Source organism: Platalea leucorodia (genome assembly GCF_965183815.1).
Source record: "Platalea leucorodia genome assembly, chromosome: 1".
NCBI classification, from domain to species: Eukaryota; Metazoa; Chordata; class Aves; order Pelecaniformes; family Threskiornithidae; genus Platalea; species Platalea leucorodia.
In genome coordinates this window covers 129407143-129424486 of record NC_138823.1, presented here as the reverse complement: position 1 = coordinate 129424486, position 17344 = coordinate 129407143, and the positions used below count along the sequence as shown (strand labels likewise).

The 17344-nt window shown below is 40.5% G+C and overlaps 1 protein-coding gene across 1 annotated transcript in view; it reads right to left on the bottom strand.

Annotated features, from left to right (window-relative positions):
• RFTN1 (raftlin, lipid raft linker 1) overlaps nucleotides 1-17344 on the bottom strand; it is a 104832-nt gene that overhangs the window by 11475 nt on the left and 76013 nt on the right. Inside the window, exons 6-7 of the mRNA XM_082309545.1 lie at nucleotides 14721-14924; nucleotides 5300-5415 (exon numbers count right to left, since the gene is read on the bottom strand). Of these exons, the coding sequence (XP_082165671.1) occupies nucleotides 5300-5415; nucleotides 14721-14924 (320 nt within the window). The remainder of the gene's footprint in view (nucleotides 1-5299; nucleotides 5416-14720; nucleotides 14925-17344) is intronic.

The window sequence follows — 17344 nt, the reverse complement described above, 5'->3', positions numbered from 1 at the left end:
CAGGCAGTAGGAGAGCAAACGTTGGCACTGCCCTTCACTTACGTGCAGGCTGCGTATGCGATTTACAGGGTCCCAGCGCCTGCTTCCCGTGTGCCCCAAAATGCTGAGGCCCCTCCCAAACCTGCCTGGCAGCAGCACGGCGTCAAAGAGGCGCATTAGCCAGGGCACTACTGCATGGCTAAAGGTGACCTGCTGCGGAAAAGAAACATGACTTGTGCCCTGTGTGGTTTTTTAGGAAGTGCAAAAGAGGACTGAAATACTTTTCCTCAGCTTGTTCTTAAGTGGAGAGTTCAGATCTTGTATGCTCGCTTTTTCCTGAAAGATTTTACGGGTGAGCAGAGAACTAATTCTTATCTCTGATCTTGTCACAAACCTAAGCAAACCGTGACAGATAGGAATTGATTTTTTTTTATTCAGACTGGTTTAAATCCTGTGCTTTTCTGCCTGTTTAGTTGAAGTGCCCTTTACTCACATGGAAGAAGTGTTCGCTTTGCTAGACGTTCAATACTGCAATTACCAGGAAAGTTCCAAATTCATATTGCTAGATTTTATTACTGAATTTATCAACAAAACCAAAGAAAGATTAGCCTGTGCATTTTAATCCTATATAAAGCATATGTCTACTGCATTCGGTAGACAAATATATATGTATACATGCTGCTTCTGTATCTTACTTAAAAGAAAGAAATGAAAACTTGTTGAAGATAACAGGCTCCTGAAGGTTTTTGTTCAGCTTTTCCTGAAAAGCAACAAGGGGCAAAATGCTGAAGTATTACACCCAGGCAACATATATGTCCTTTGGGTGGTACCGAGGGTCACATACACAACTGCATTTCATGCCCATCGCCATCAGCTCCTTTGCTGACCTGGTCAGGCCTTTCTCCCATGGCTAGAGACAGCGGAACGTAGCTTAACTGACGTATGACCTAAATCAGATTTACAGACAAATCAAATCCTCATTTCCAGGGAATTTGTCTCAAGGCTTACATTAAAGCAACTTGCAACCTAGGCTCAGCAGAGATAATTTTTTAAATCTTTTGATATGTTGCACTTTAAAGGTTTACCATGTCTACAGTGGACACTGACCCCATTCAGTTCTGCCAGGGAAATGGCAACACCATGATGTATTAGAGATTTTCACTCATGTCAATACACCAAAGGTATGATACAGCAGAAAATAAAAAAGTGATGAATCACCAGCTGAAAATTTTCAATGAGAAAACACCTGTAAATTAAGGATAATATTTTCAGAATGAACAAGGCTTCAGAAGCAGAACAATGCAGAAATCTAAAATAAATGTTATAGCACTGAACTTTAAAGACAGCATTAGCTATTTTGTCTTGGGTAATGGGGAAGAGAAGGTGACAGATTAGAGTTGGGGAGAGGGAAATCATGCAGGCTCTGATTAATCAGAGCTGTCTACCCACATTTGCCTACACAAGCAGAATTAAAACCATCAAACAAGTTTCAGTGCTAGATCTCAGAGGCTGCGGTCGAAATAATGTGCCCTGACACTTTTAGAGTTAAAGTGACAGGGATGAGAGCAGCATTTTGTCATTAGAAGTCCTGTGGTCATTTGCAGAGGATGCCACAGCTCTACTTTGAGAAGAAAGAGTTAAATTACTCAGAGCTATTACATCCTGTCTGCTGCTTGGCGGGACCACGTACTGTGACAGCTGTGAGCTTTACATCCTCTACAAACTGACATTTTACACACACAGAGAGTGCATCACACTGTTCAGCTTGTTTTCTCTATTAGCCTTAGCAATTACAAAGGCAGCACTTTCTCTGTTAAAAGGTGTGCTAACCCCTCTCTTTTGCCTTTATGGCTAAACAGCAGAACTTTACCTTTTCATTTAGAAAGGTTCTCTTTTTATTACTAAGAGCATCGATATGTGTTGCATGCCTTCCTTTTTAAAGCAGCTTTCTTTTGCTGTGGCTAGGATTCTTTTGTTTGTTTCTTCTTCTTAATTGGGATACAGCACCATAAATTTACATTCAGCTCAGACCACATCTGAACAAGTCCGTAGCCCATCCAGATAATCAAATCTAACACAAATTTAAAATAAGGATCTATTATACACATTTATGTCATGCTGCCCATCAGGGCTTCTTCCACTGCCTTGGTACCAATGAAAAGGACAAATGGAAAAGGTTACTCTAGATCAGAGCTGAACCTATAGAAGAAAAAAAAAAAGTAAGTCTATATTAATAAGTCATTCCACTGCTCCATAATGATCTCTGTCTGTGATAATTATATTTTGAAGTACGCATAATGGAAACAAAGCCCTTACTGGCTTTCGGACATCTTCTGTCACTACTGAACTCTTTCTCCTTCCCTCTACATCCCCCATTTTACAGTCCCTTCCTCTGCCACTGCATTATTCCATGTTTATGGTAAATAAAGATGAATTCCGGCAGGGTTTAACAGAGAGGCAACTTGGTCTTCTGGGTGCAACACTGGGCCAGTGCCTACAGATCCCCTGGCTTCCAGTATTTCTTTCATTCGATGACTCTACCTACCTATGCCTATTATGTCTTAGAAAGTATGAGGCATGAAATACCCAGGCAGTTATTTAAATGTCAGGAGAAGAAAACAGAGGTGGTCAGCTCTGCTCTTCCTCTAAATGCATAAGACCCTTGCAAGAGTTCCCCAATGCCTCAATCTCCTTCCTTCAGCAGGCTTTTTCTTCTCCATATGCTTCCACTTTCAGGTTGGTGGGTAACATGGTCATAACATCCCCAAAAGAGGGGCACTCGATCTCAGAAGAGCAAAATTGCCAGGGAACACACAGCATTCAAATTTTAAATTACAGCAGAGAATAATCTGATCATACTGACGAGCTGTGTATATGCTATCAGTCAGTTTCTGAAATTGCACATACCAAATCTTATCTCTGGAACAAGAGATTCTCCATGTTAGCCCTCACACAGACACGGTGTGCAGCACTCGGCATCTCTTGACACACCAGATGGAGGTTGATTCCTTAATCTGTTGACCAGCTGTGTCTCCAGCACAGAATTGCTAGAACTGAAGGCAAATGATACTCCACCTACCAGGGCTCTAATGCTTCAAGGGGCCCTTCTAGAAGATATTCTTCTGCTGTGTCCTAGTGTTGTGGTCACCACTCTGCCATCACAAGATCCCCATTATCAGATGCTGTCCTTGTCATGTAGCTTGAGACAAACCTTCTTCTGTCCGCACAGAGCAAACTAAGAGGTGCATAGGGGCCATTATGCATAACTTTGTTGCAATACCCTACTGAGACAGAGAACCTTTCACTGGTTGTCTAAGAGCCAAACTGGTTCAGACTAAGAATCCATTTAACGCAGAAAGCTGTCTCCAACAGGGCTATAAGTGACAGCTAAGGAAGAGTAATATATATCAAGGCAAGCATGCAGGATACCTGCCCCAAATATTTTGTGTACTTCCTCTCAGCACATCTGGTTTAGTTTCTGCTGAAAGGAATCCAGTCTGGGCAATATGAGAGCATTCCGTGATGTGAGGCATATTAAGTGGGGAGGATCTGGGGGTTCACTTCAAAAATGCACTCCTGATCTGAATTAAAATGCTTGTAAAACACAGAGACAGATAAACTAGAGGAAAAAACAACATCGCTTCCACCTGAACCCATCTAAACTTCTTGAAACCACAGCATTCTCCAGAAAGGAGTTCCCCAGATCTGCTGCCAGCTGCATAAAGAATTACCCGAATTATCTCCTTTTTGTTTGTTTTGCACCTGGCCCTGACTAGTGCCATTTGACAACCCTTAGTTCTTATACTGGAAGAGCTGGCAGTCAATCCCTATTTACATGCCTCCCATGATTTAGGAGACCTCTACCTATTCCATTCCCTCCAACTCTCCTCTTTTCCAGGCCGAAAGGACACACCATGTAAAGTCTTCCTAATATGGAAGCTGTCTGTATCACTGGTCATCCTCGCTGCTCTTCTCTGAACATTTACAGTGCTAACATAACCTTCTGAAAGAAGGTGCTGTCAAACCACGGCTTATACAGTAGTATGTAGTAGTATATGCTTGCTGTTTCACCCTCGATTTCTTTCCTAGCAGTATTTAACATATGGTTAACATTAAAGCTTCTTAACATTTGCCTTCGTGATCAGCACTGACCTAATGCACTCATGAAACCATCTGTCATTATCCCAAAACCTTGCTCCTGAGTGGCAACACCACAATTTGACCCTAAAAATGAAGAACTTACAGTCAAGTCTGTAATAACTGAAGTAACATTAAATGTAATATAGGAACCGTTTGTTCAGATGCACATTAGCGGAAGAAAAGTTGCCATTAACGCATGACACTTCAGAAGTTCTTCAAGAAGTTTCTAGCCATTATTATATGGCCATTTCTTGCTACACTACAAAGTCATCATCTAATAAGCAAATCCTTGATCCTAGTCTCCTGGAATTTTACACATTTAGTCCAGCATCTGTCCCATTTTCCCTTAATCCATCCTTTTGGCATGTGTGTGCCTTGCTTGTCTTTCTTAGGATTTTACACCATTTACAATATATTCCAACATCTATTTCTGGCAGACTACAGTAATCAAATAAAACAAACAAACAAAAAACCTTCTAAGAGTTACACAATGGTATCTTCTTTTTCCCCTATGATCTTTTTGCTTCAAGTGACAAAGAATTTAAAGCCCAGCTTTTCAAACACCTGTGTATCAAATTTGCTGTGGAAGATCGGTGCTGACTGATCTAAACAGAGTTTCTACTGATCTAAGTGCACGCTCGGATCAGTAGAAACTGAATCAGTAAAAAGCCAATCTATGACACACATGGTTTGCTTACAGGGACCTATCCAGAATATACAGTTCTTTCAGCATATGAAGGAGGTCAGACAGAAGCAAATGAAATTATCTGTGCGTTCCTACTGCAGCTAAGCCTACCCAAAGGGCTGCCTTCTTTAGAACTGCGATGCTACAGTGACTTGTGTGATCATGTTGCCCTGACAACCAATGGAGATCGTCTTTATAGTTAATCTAGCAGACATCTGTATTTTTGGGACAGATAGCCTTGAGTTTCACTGCTCACCATCACTCACATTTCCTACCCCCCCCCCCCCCCCCCAAAGCATGGAGGTTATCAAAATCAAAAGTCCATCGTACAAACCTAGAGTGTGGTTAACTGGTGTGAACTGTTACATTGCATCCCTTTACCTCAGTTGGCTGTCTGGCACTGTTCAAGCACAGATCAGTACATGAGAGTCTGCCTCACGGTCTTAGAGTGTTTCGATTTACAAAAAAATCGAAGAAGAAAAACTGCACACATACCTTCAGGACAGTCCACTGCTCTACAACAATTGCATCATAGCCCTGCATGGTTTTACTGTCTTCCACAGCAACATCTTCAAACAGAAATACTCCATCCATTGTCCCATGTAAAGAATCTGTGAAAACACAGGGTTATCTGTAAGCTTTATGGAAGACACCCCATACGTAGTGAGGCATCTGAATTTATTAATAACAAATTCTTCCAAGCATGTTAATAAAAAAGGGCACAGACCTTCCTCTGATAGTCCAGCTCTATTAAGTGAATGAGACTAATGTCTCTAGCAGTTTTTAAGAGCAATCCTACTCTCTAATAGCAAACCTTACTGTCCACTCTGTTATTCCAGAGTTTGTCCTCAAAAAATGCAGCTCTCCCATTCTGAGCAGGCAATTCAGTCCTCAGTTCAGCAGTACTGCTCACCTACTGCAAATTATATGCACACTTTGGGGGCTAAAGACCGTGCATTATGTCAACTTTTCAAGGGCTTTTGAAGGCACGCTGATATTAATGACTTTACCCATTCATTCACACAAGTCAGAACCCCACATACGGATCAGCTGTTGCAGTTACAGTGATCTACATGGACTAAGGATGATCTGGCATATCTGAACAGTGTGAAAGAAAAGACACATTCATAACTATTTAATCAATGTATGAAGGCATTTTGACCATCTGGTTTAGTGGCTCTCTATTCTGATTTGCATTGCCAGCACGTTCAGCCTTTTTTCAGACAACACATACTATTAAAGTTACTTGAGCAGCACTTTCTCCTTCAACTTAGCCGTATACTCCATAATCAGCAATCACTCCCAACGTAAGAACTCAAGTTTTGTCAGCTCCATGACAGAACAGAATCAGAATAACTGAAAAAAAATTACTTACCTTTCTTTGCTAAAATAAGCTGAATGATGAAGCAATAGAATTATATTTAGAAAAACTGTAAATAAGCAGTACTGTACTCTTTATGAACACAGAAAACTCCTCTCACATTGTCACAAAGCATGTTTTTCAGCCTTTCTAGTTTAAATAATACATTTACCCTGTATGACTGATTATTATAAAGACCTCGCCCATCCCCTCCCGAAGTCTTGTATTTTGCATGGTAGTTTCTTTACATTTTTAGGAAAACTATGTTCCTTGCACTGGTATGATACATGTTTTTGAAATGCAGCCAGACATGCCAAACCAACAGATTACTGAACTGACAGGAGAGTCTTCTGGATGTCTGTTTAGCTGTTTCACCAGGTCCTCCTGCTTTCCCTGGTGGATGTTACGAAGTCAAGAAATGCCAGCAGGAACGCATTGCTGCCTCCAAGGGAAAACATGTATCAAACTCAGAACCAATTTTCACAAAAGAGGCAGTGAAGAGGATTAAGAGGCTGCTTACCTCTTGCAGACACAATCTCAGTCAACATCTTTTGATGTTATTATATGATCTAAATTAAATTTATTATCTGGAAATGATAAATTTGTTGTGGGCAAAGCCCACAACAAACCAGACTCCTGCAGTTGGAGGCTTATGTCTACAAACACACTGTAGCAAGACTGTTGCTGCAGGTGTCAAGCATTTGCACACCCCTTTGCTTCTATTTGCACAGTCCACCACTCTCTCTTGCTGCAGTTTCAATCAAGTCATTAAGTTGTAAGTGAGCACATGCAAATACTCCTATCTAAACTAACACAGCAATTTTTTTTTTTTAGTTCGGTTGTGAAGGAAAAAAGTTGTAAACCACTTACTAGGGGCTCTCCTTGGGATTCTGTTGGGAGACTCAAAGTAGAAAAATACACTGTCTACTTTCACACTGACTGTCTGCCCAGGCAGGTTTCCTGTAACTCCGTTTAGAATAAAGAGAGAAGACGACTCCTCACCACTACAGCAAGCCAGTATTACACATTGCTCCAAGGAGGATGAGCTGGACTACAACGCAGTAACTCCTGTCATCTAGATAGATTTCTCATCCAAGTGAGGAGAACAGACATTTTTGTTGTGAAATAACAGGCCACATCACTAAGTACCTGGGTTACAGGTTAGAAAGAGAGAGAACAAGCTTGCCACACACAAATGGCTACAGGATTTAATTATCATATTTAATTCAGAAATGGCACTTTGTTAGATACTACATTTCAAAGCAGGAACCACCTCAAGTTCTGTGCAATATATCACATTCCAACACCCAAACCCATACCCAAATCTGTTTCAGGATACGCAACGTATAAACGACCCTTTAATTTTCCAAAGCAGGGATGACAGGACAGCACCTAAGGCTGAAAGCAGAAACCCATAGATCCCTACTAGACAGAGACACACAGGTCTTGCCAGGAAGCTTTATATAGCGCCGGCGCGCTCCTCCTGTATCGTGAATTCTCTTAATGAAATTCAGTGTCTCACTGTTGGCACAACTGCAGCTTGAGCTCGCCCCACGCGTTTGCCAGCTAATTAATAAGCGATCAAAACACAATCAGCATGCGTGTGTTTACACTCACTCGTAAATCATCCTTTATGTTTCACTCTGCTGCGCATTCCACTCATGCAGTTCACAGCTTCCACATATGTGAACACTACGGCACATATGTAATCTTTTAGAAACTAATAGCTGAGCTCGTGAGACCCTACAGGCAGCAGATAAGCTTGATTGTGCTTCCTTGTTGGATGTACAATGATTACTGTTGAAGGCTACATCCAGTCAATCCTAAGATCCATTACTTTTTTGGCCAGGAAAGACACCTACAGAAAAGGAGAAAACTGGAAAGGGGAAAAATGACGAGGGAGAGACAGCTGCTGCATACTGGTGTCTGCTCAAGAAAGTGATGCTTGTGAAAAACTCTGTAGGAGAAACTGGTTGATGATGCTTATTAAGATTTTCCCCTTTAACCATAACCAAGTCTCCTCTCTACCTGCTGTGCCACAACATTTAAACTTTCGTTCCATGAATGCACGTCTGCCAATTCTCACAGCTTGGCTGTACATCTTCCTTTTTACAGGTCATCTACTACTCTTCCAGGTGAAAGGGGGAGGTAAAGGAAAGAATAATTGGATCATTAATTCCTTCGCAGGTGAAGCATTTATGATGCTGACAATAATTGGGGGAAAGGAGAAAGCAGCACGAACAGAGCTAACAGGGTCATATTTTGGAGAAAAGGCACACATAACCCATACTATGGTGTCAGGATCAGCAGGAATTTCAGGGAAACGCTTACACCGCGGTGTGCAAGGGCAAGGAGATGGACCGATGCACTGAGTCTATCTGCAATACCTTTATCACACAGATGCTCTAGAGTCTACAGCAACTTCGGTCTACAGTCACATGTTCTAGAGCTGGCCCACCAGGTGAGATTCACATAATCTAACATTAGATATTTACGATATAGAGGTCTACAGCTGAGTTAGTCATCCAAGGATCTCTTTACAATTGATGGAGAGAAATAAGCATTATTTCATTCAGTACCCAGTTTCATAGAATCACAGAATAATGCAGGTGGATGGGGACCTCATGAGGTCTCCAGTCCAATCTCCTGCTCAAAGCAGGTTCAATACAAGTGCAGACCAAATTGCTCAGGGCCTTATCTAGTTGCATCTTGAAAATCTCCAAGGATGGAGGCTGCACAACTTCCTGGGCAGCCTCTTCCAGAACGTGACTGTTTTCATGATGAAAAAGTTTTTCTTTATATCCAACCAGGAACTCTCGTTACAATTTATGCACATTTTTTCTCATCCTCCTACCATACACTTCAGTCAAGAGCCTGGATCCATCTTCTTGGTGGTCTCCTCATAGGCACTGCCAGGCACTGTTAAGTCCCCCAAAGCTGTCCCTTCTCCAGGCTGAACCAATCCAGCTCCTTCAGTCTTTCCTTACAGGACAAGTGCTCCAGCCACTGACTATTTTGTTGGCCCTCTGCTAAACTAGCTCCAGTTTGTCAACATCTTCCTTGCCCCCTTTGGGGCAGGGCCCAAAACTGGACACAGTATGTGGCCTAGATGCAATCTAATGAGCACCAGGTAGAGGAGGATAATCACTGTCTTTTATCTACTGGCTATATTCTTGTCGTTACAGCCTGGTACGCTGCCAGGGCATACTGCTGGTTCATCTTCAGCTTACTAACATCCCCCAGGACCTTTTCAACAGAGCTGCTATCCAGCCAGGCAGTCCCCAGCCTGGATTAGTGAAAAAGCCTCTCCCTTCCCAGAGGCAGGACATTTGTCCTCATGGAATTTCAAAAAGCTCCTGCTGGCACGTTCTTCCAGCCTGCCCACGTCCCTCTGGACAGCAGCCCAGTTCTGAAGCACATCAACTGCACTCCTGAGTATGGGATCATCTGCAAATTTGACAAAAGCAAGCCCTGTTGCCTCTTCTGCATCATTGATAAAGCTATTAAACACAACAGGTCCCAGGACAGACCTATGTGGTACTCCACTTGTTACTCCAGGTAAAGTGTGACCTATTAACCATGACCCTCTGAGCCTAGCCACGCAACCAGTTTTTTACTCGTCTACTTATCCTCCCATCTAGGGTGCAGGGTCCTAACTTGGATACAAAAATATTGTGGGAGCCACTGTCAAACTTCCTTGATGAATTTACCCAAAATGACATCTGCTGCTTTCCCTTCATCCACAAATCCAGTCATTTTATCACAGAAGACAATCAATCATAGAATCACAGAATGTCCTGAGTTGGAAGGGACCCACATGGATCACCCAGTCCAACTCCTGTCCCTGCATAGGACAACCCCAAAATTCACACCATATGTCTGAGGGCATTGTCCAAATCCTTCTTGAATATTGTCAGGCTTGGCGCTGTGACTGCCTCCCAGGGGAGCCTGTTCCAGTGCTCCACCACCCTCTGGGTGAAGAACATTTTCCTAATGTCCAACCTAAACCTCCCCTGGCATAGCTTCCTGCTGTTCCTTTGGATTCTATCATTGGTTGCCAGGGAGAAGAGATCTGTGTCTGCCCCTCCTCTTCCCCTTGTGAGGAAGCTGTATGCTTTACTCTTGTTAAATCCATGCTGACTGTTCCCAATCACTTTCTTCTCCTTCATGTGTCCAGAAATGTGTTCCAAGAGGACTCACTCAGTGATTTACCCGGGAATGAAGTGAGCCTGACCACCCTGTAGGGTCCCTGGATTGTCCTTTTGGCCTTTTTTTAAAGACGGGTACAACCTTTGCCTTTCTCAAGTGTTGGAAAACTCCCCTGATCTCCATGACCTTTCAAAGATGACTACAAGTGGCCTTCTTATGACATCAGCCAGTGCTCCCAGCATCCTTGGATGCAGGCCATCTGGTCTCAGGAACTCAAGCAATCCCTGTCTTCATCTTCATCCGCTGCTGCTAGTCCTGCACTTCTTTGAACCTTGCCTCTAAGCTCAGAGGCCTTGAAGACTTTGTCAGTGAAGACTAAGGCAAAGGAGGCACTGAGTATTTCAGTCTTATCTAGGTCTGCTGTCACTAAATCACACACTCCAATCTATCTGATCTCTTTCAGATATCTGATGTAGGATGAGGTGGATCACAACACAAATCCTACTGACTACGTTGGTCTAGGCGTAGATCTCCATTGATTACAACAGCACTTTTGGGTGACAACTCATATGCAGATACCTGCAGGGTCTGCCCTGCCTACATTTATTCAGCTGAATCTTACCTAACCTATCTACAAATATCAGCCATCTAAAGCTTTAGATGGTGAGTTGGTCTTTCCAGTTTCTGCTGTTTCTCATGCAAGGTATTTACTGATTCTGATGCAGTTGTATTCTCTTTTGGTAATCTCTTGTTTAACCAGATTTAGCTTCTGGAACTTAGCCTACATTAAAAAGGTCTTTAGTAATTCCAAACATTAGTTCATTTGCACCAGGGCAGTAAGGAATGCCAATAAAACAAACCATTCTGACTTTGCTGTTTGTGGTATCATTTCCCAATCTCTATTCTTGAATGGACATAACTTCACTCTTTCTTAAAGAAAGGGCTCTGAACATAAAGGTTACAATCACTGTCCTTCCTCTGAAAATGTTCCATTACCACTGCATTTTTATTAAGGCATCCTACTGTGCACAAAAAGCTATTTTCACTGGGTTGTATAAATATTTGATGTAGCTCAGTTGACAAAAAGCTATTTTGATGTTCTTGCTTCTGATTTACAAGAAGTATATGGGAAAAGATTTCTTACTTTACCATGACAGCTTTCCTAGTGGGCAACAATTTTCCCCTTGTTGTCTTTGAACTACAAATCCCCCTTATCTAGGAAACTAACCTTTAGGCTGCTGTTGCTCTCAATGAGGAAAACGAGCTATCTGTGGCTGTCACATAAGTGGCATGCGACCTGAATGTTGGCCTTTGCTTCATTTGTGTATTCCTCCCTCCTCCTGAATCTTTTCACCTTCAGTACACACAGAGAAAAATAATTCCATATGGATGATAAAAATCCCAGCCACTGAAGTGGATAAGGTGACTATAATTGGTCAAATGCACCACTGGTTCATCTCTGTCAGAGGCAGTGTGATTATAACACAGACAATCAATCTGACCCTCTAAAAACCTGCCTATTTTCCTCTTTCAAGCAACTCACATTTTGTTTCATTTGCTTTAAGTACTGCCAATGTCTTCTGGTTGGTTGGCTGGCTTTTTCTAAGTTTGAAAGGCAGGAAAATTCACAGGCAGAAAGGTAAAACAAATACAAGAGTGCCAGGCATTTAAAGACCTGCAGCTCAAAACAACTAAAGATGCACAGGCTTGTGATTACTCTGTTAAGCCATCAAAATATAACCTTAGCTTTGACTTTTCCTCCCTTCTCACACTGCTGATTGGAGACTTGCTGTTCTAGGAAAGAAAGGGACCCCACCTGTTACATCCTTTCCATTTGCAGTGGTATTAATCTGTAGCTTGCTGCTACAGTCTCCACGTCTCACTAGAAGAAGGCAAGGGTGAAGTCCTATGATCACTTTAGATCACTAGGCAGGATCAGTTTACACCTGGGACTACAGGCAGAATTAGCAGTGACATGAGTTGGATGAAAAACACCAGCAAGTTACAGATTTAAATAACTGTTATTTGTCAACATACGAACATTCAAGGACCGAGCAAGCCGCTGTTTCTAACTTACTAGCAAAATCTGAATACATTTAATGTATGGTGTAACTCTGCGTGGTTTACATATTGTAATTTGCAATTGTGTTATATTTCTGTTTATAATTATCTGGTCAATAAGCAAAAAGAAACAATTGTTATCAATGAACTTTAAAACTCTTTTACAGACTAATTATTAAACTGTTGGCAGAAGGAAGAAACAGATTTATGACTACTGACAATCTGGAAATCTTCACTTCATTGGGCATTCCAAGGACAAGGGGGAAAAGAAGTCTTGCTTTTAAGTCTAATAAGCAAAATAATGAATTTGTACTTTAAGCCAAAGAGAAAACCAGCCCCCAGAACAAAGAAATGTGATATAACCAATTAAAGAAAGTATGCTAATATTACCTTAATTTGGAAGAGGATTAATCAGTGAATAAGCAGACCAGCTATGAAGAGCTGCATAGGCTGCCATAAAAGACTAGAAAAAAGTAAGGAGCTGAAAAGCCCTCAGCCCCCTCTTTCCTCCCTCCTCCCTACCCTGGGTTGTTTCATACTGGTTGGCGTATGAGTGAAAAAGCTGTTCCATTTTCCTGCAGCATAGGAAAATTTTAGGATTTAAATCATAAACATTTAACTGCAACTGACAGCAACTTGCAAATGTTCTTAGCAAATGTTCTTCTAATAACATGGGCATGTTCACAGCGTTTCAACGTAAGTGTTCTAATTAACACACTTCTAGAAACCTTAACCGAGCTTTTTGACTTCTAAACGTGTTCTTCCTCTAACTGCAAAATGCTAATAGAAATGATTATTAATTGTTCATCTTCAATCTCTAATCTAACGTAATCCTGAATCTGTCCACTTTTATACAATTCGTTGTTCTGTTTGCGTTGAAACTTTGCTGTCATCATTCTAGTCTACTTTATCTATGTCTGCAGGCAGTTATCCAGCACTCCTCACTCTGGTATCCAAGTACATGAACTTCGTCCAGGCCTCTGTTACATAAATGAACTTCAGAAGTTTAAATAACAGAAAAATGCTGTGTTTAAAGCATTTTAGAGTGCACTGATAAGCAGTTTTTATTAAAGAAAGCACTAAGCCTGATAGAGCCAATTAGATTTGCCTCTATGAGTTGCAATTTATACACATAAAGTAAATGACCATTTGTTTTTAAGCAAGTTAACTAGCAATTACAAGGCCTTCCAGGAAGCTGTGCAAAAGCATTCCATCAGCTGAACTTTAGACCTTCCTTTTTTGCTACGTGCCTGCAAAATGAAAAATTAGGACTGCCTGTTAATTTCCTGATTGACTTCTACCAGAACTGGCTCATATTACTGTGTTTTATCATGGGTCCTGGAATTCTGACCAGCAGCAAAATGGGAAGAAGATGCTCTGGAAGCAGTTGCCGTATAATTTTGAGGCACAAACCCACTATTCTTAGTAGCAGTGGCCAATCTATGGGTTACCACATTCCTTTTGAAGAATGCAAAACAAACCAAAATTAGGTGAAAGCTTCATCCATAAGCACTTTAACCATGAAGTATACTAGTCACATAATTTTCCAGTAAAATTAATCCGGCTGTAACTTCAACATTTTTATGTTCAAGTACTTCCCTTGGTTTGTTCCCATGGTCCCTTGGTTATGTCTCTCAGATACCTACTATGCACCAAAGTCTTTCTTTGTACAGCAGGCTTCTCTTCAGAGACACCATGGTGGCCACAACTGTAGTACAGACTGGTTACAGTATTAAGCTGGATTCAGTGCCACATTTTCACAACATGCAAAAATCTGTTTTTTAATCTTCTCTTCTTAAATTAAGACCAACATTTATCCATCACTCACATGAACATATTAGCTAGGATTAAACAAACATAGAAGACAATTTTGTAAAACACTGTACCATCAAGGTGGAAAGGGTCTCTGCAAGAACTGGGAGTAACTGGCTACATGTTGGCCAGATGAAACTGGAGGGCCCTTACACTGACCTGCAATCACTCAGATGCAGTGTGTCGCCGGACAGCTAAAAGGAAAGCCACTCTTCCAATTATGTCATCTGCTTTACAATCTTATTAGTTTAATTCATTTTACTTGGTACTGTTTATTAACTCTGTGTATTTCTGCAATTACAGGACATCTCTAGTATGTTTATAAAATACAATACATTATCTGTTTTCCTTATTCAAATGCCACAATATTTCCTGTGCTTTCATTCCATTTCACTGAAATAGGCTGATCTAAACCAAATCTGCCCCAAGCCTATATTAAATCACCTCCCAAACGTCTTCTCTTCAAAGATAATGACCTCTATTAAAGGAGAAAGGAAAATAATCACAGCATAATGCTTTCTGTAATTTCCATACCATTTACCATTCCAAGGCTGAAGATGGCGTTTACCAATGAGCCTCCTTTCCTGAAGTGATCTGTCATGTGCTCCAGCCAATTTGCTTCTAAGCTGTTGACAGTCTGCCCATTCTTGGAGATCCTCATAGGGATAGTGACTGTATAATATTGGCTGCATCTTTGTGGGGTTTTTGGCTTGTTGAAGAGAGCGAAGATCTCTGCTTCTACCAAAAAGTAAAAAATGGAGTAATGCAACAACCATATTATAATATTTCAGCTAAAACAATGTATAACCCACTGTTTGCCCTTGCCTGATTACACTGTGCAACTCCAAAAAATACTTTGCGATGTGGTTATCTCCTTAATACATTTCTGCAGTGTCCAGCGCAGTAGGGTCCCAAAACCCAATATGATATTTTGATTGCTGTTACAATATTTGTTACTAATAATGGCTTGACTGTTGATAATAAAACATTTAAAGACAGTAATACCTGAGTACTAACGGACAACTCCCCTATTGGAGTTACCAGCCTAAACCAAGACAGGAAAACATGCTCCACAAACTGCTTTAAGTGCTGTAGCAGTCACAAAATCACTAAAAATTAAGGCACAGCGTACCTTTATTTTTCTACTGAATGAATTATTACCAGAGCTATGACACTGAGGACAGTTCAAATATGAAATCTTACTGCAAATTTAGGAGGAACTGCATTTTGTAGATCATGGCCATTAAACTAAAGTATTAAATAACTTAGTAATACAATGATATTGATTATCAATGATATACTGATAATACAATGGCATGGAACCAGCAAGTAGTAGTCTCGTCTAAAGAAAACGCAATGAACCATTAATGTAGAGACTATACTAGCTGGTTCATTGATTTACTCTGGGTCTGAGCCAAGGTGAGACATTAACACAACACCAAATGGATTTTGAAAGTGGAATTGTGAAGGGTCTTACAAATAAGAACATTTTCTAGACTCTGTATCTCCTCTAGTATATCATAGGAGCAGCTCACGTAAGCTTACCATTACAAAAAAGTCATTGTTGACAGCAAAGCTGAGCTTTCACAGCCCTAAAATTGGAAGCAAGTCTAAGTGCAGATACACCTTCCAAATTCTCAGAAGGGTACAACCATCAGTAAAATTACCAATAACAAATTTTTGGACATTATTATTTTACTTATTAATGGACATGGAAATCAATGGTAAAATTTCTATTTACTTCCAAATGCCAAAAATTCTCCCAAAATAAATTAATATAAAAGGTAAAGTCATTATATGAAACTCGTTCATTCAATAAGCTCTTCTTGTTTCCAAGTTAGTATATTCTAATCTCAAGTATTAAAGAAATGTCAAGAGAAAAGTTAAGATTGCTCTCTAACAAACATCACTGAGCAAGAAGTAGTGTGTAAATTGAAAAAAATATTAGAAGGGAGATGCTCAGAGACAGACTGGCAGCACTTGGAGAGCAGGAAGCTCACAATATAACCAAACATGAAAAAGAGATCTAATGATCTCAGACATGAACCATGATTCAAATAGCGTAGAAAGGAATAAATTGTTAACATGAATCCTCTTGCTGTTTATCACTTGTTTAGAAGGAAGAGCACACACAGAAAACTTCTATGGTCGTTTTGATTCTGACCCCCAAAATATACTCATGTTGGAAATGGAGATCTTTTTGGTGTATGTGAAAACATGCTGTTGACAACACACATTTAAAACGTGTGGTTGACTTGGTTTGTCACCATTACTGAGTGTATAATACACCAGTCCTAACCACTGTTCAAGTCACTATTGACAACAGTTTTCACCAGCAAGCCTGACGGCTCAAGCATGGACAAAGACACCTTCAGTTTGGTTCTAGGTAACACAGCACTTTTGGACATACCATTGGAATACCTGTGCCTTGTTCACAGGCAAATAATTTTCAACACTTCTTTGAAGAGCCCATTAATAAAAGGGAAAGCGAATGAGCACTACAAAATACTCAGAGAAAAAAAAAAGAAGCAGCATAAAAGTAACACTTGAATAGTATAAAGCCTGAAATAAAGAACAAAATTAAGGTTCCATAAAGAGTAAGAAATATATTTTTTTCAGAAGGTTTATGTAGGGAAGGAGGAGTTCAAGAGTGGTAACTTCCTATGGAATAAGTAGGCTAACTGGAAAAAAAAAAACCACCTGATGCTTTCTATCTTCATGTTCCCAAGGAAGGATGGAGAACTGGTGCCAAAGACTGAAATACATTTTCCATGGGAGGAAAAGGGAGTGCTGTAATAACAAAAATTCATACAAGAGTAATAACGACATCAGCAATGTTGTACAGGCAATAGATTGGGGAAAATCCTACTGTAGGTGAACTGTCACATAAAACTGCCTTCTCAGACCTTCAGTCTTGGAAAGTATTTGCATAACTCACCAATTAAAAAACTGTATGAGAAATAAATACAGCCAAAAAGCACTGAGATAAAGAAAGATAAATAAGGAAACTAAAGGAATTTTTAAAATAAAACCTCTTATCTGGCAAATCAGCAGCTGTAATAAAATCCTGGGATGTTGCAGACAGAAGTTGGGAAGATTGAAAGTGATCAGCTTCACATTACGCAGAAATATTAAGAACATGGTTACTTGTAGTAAAA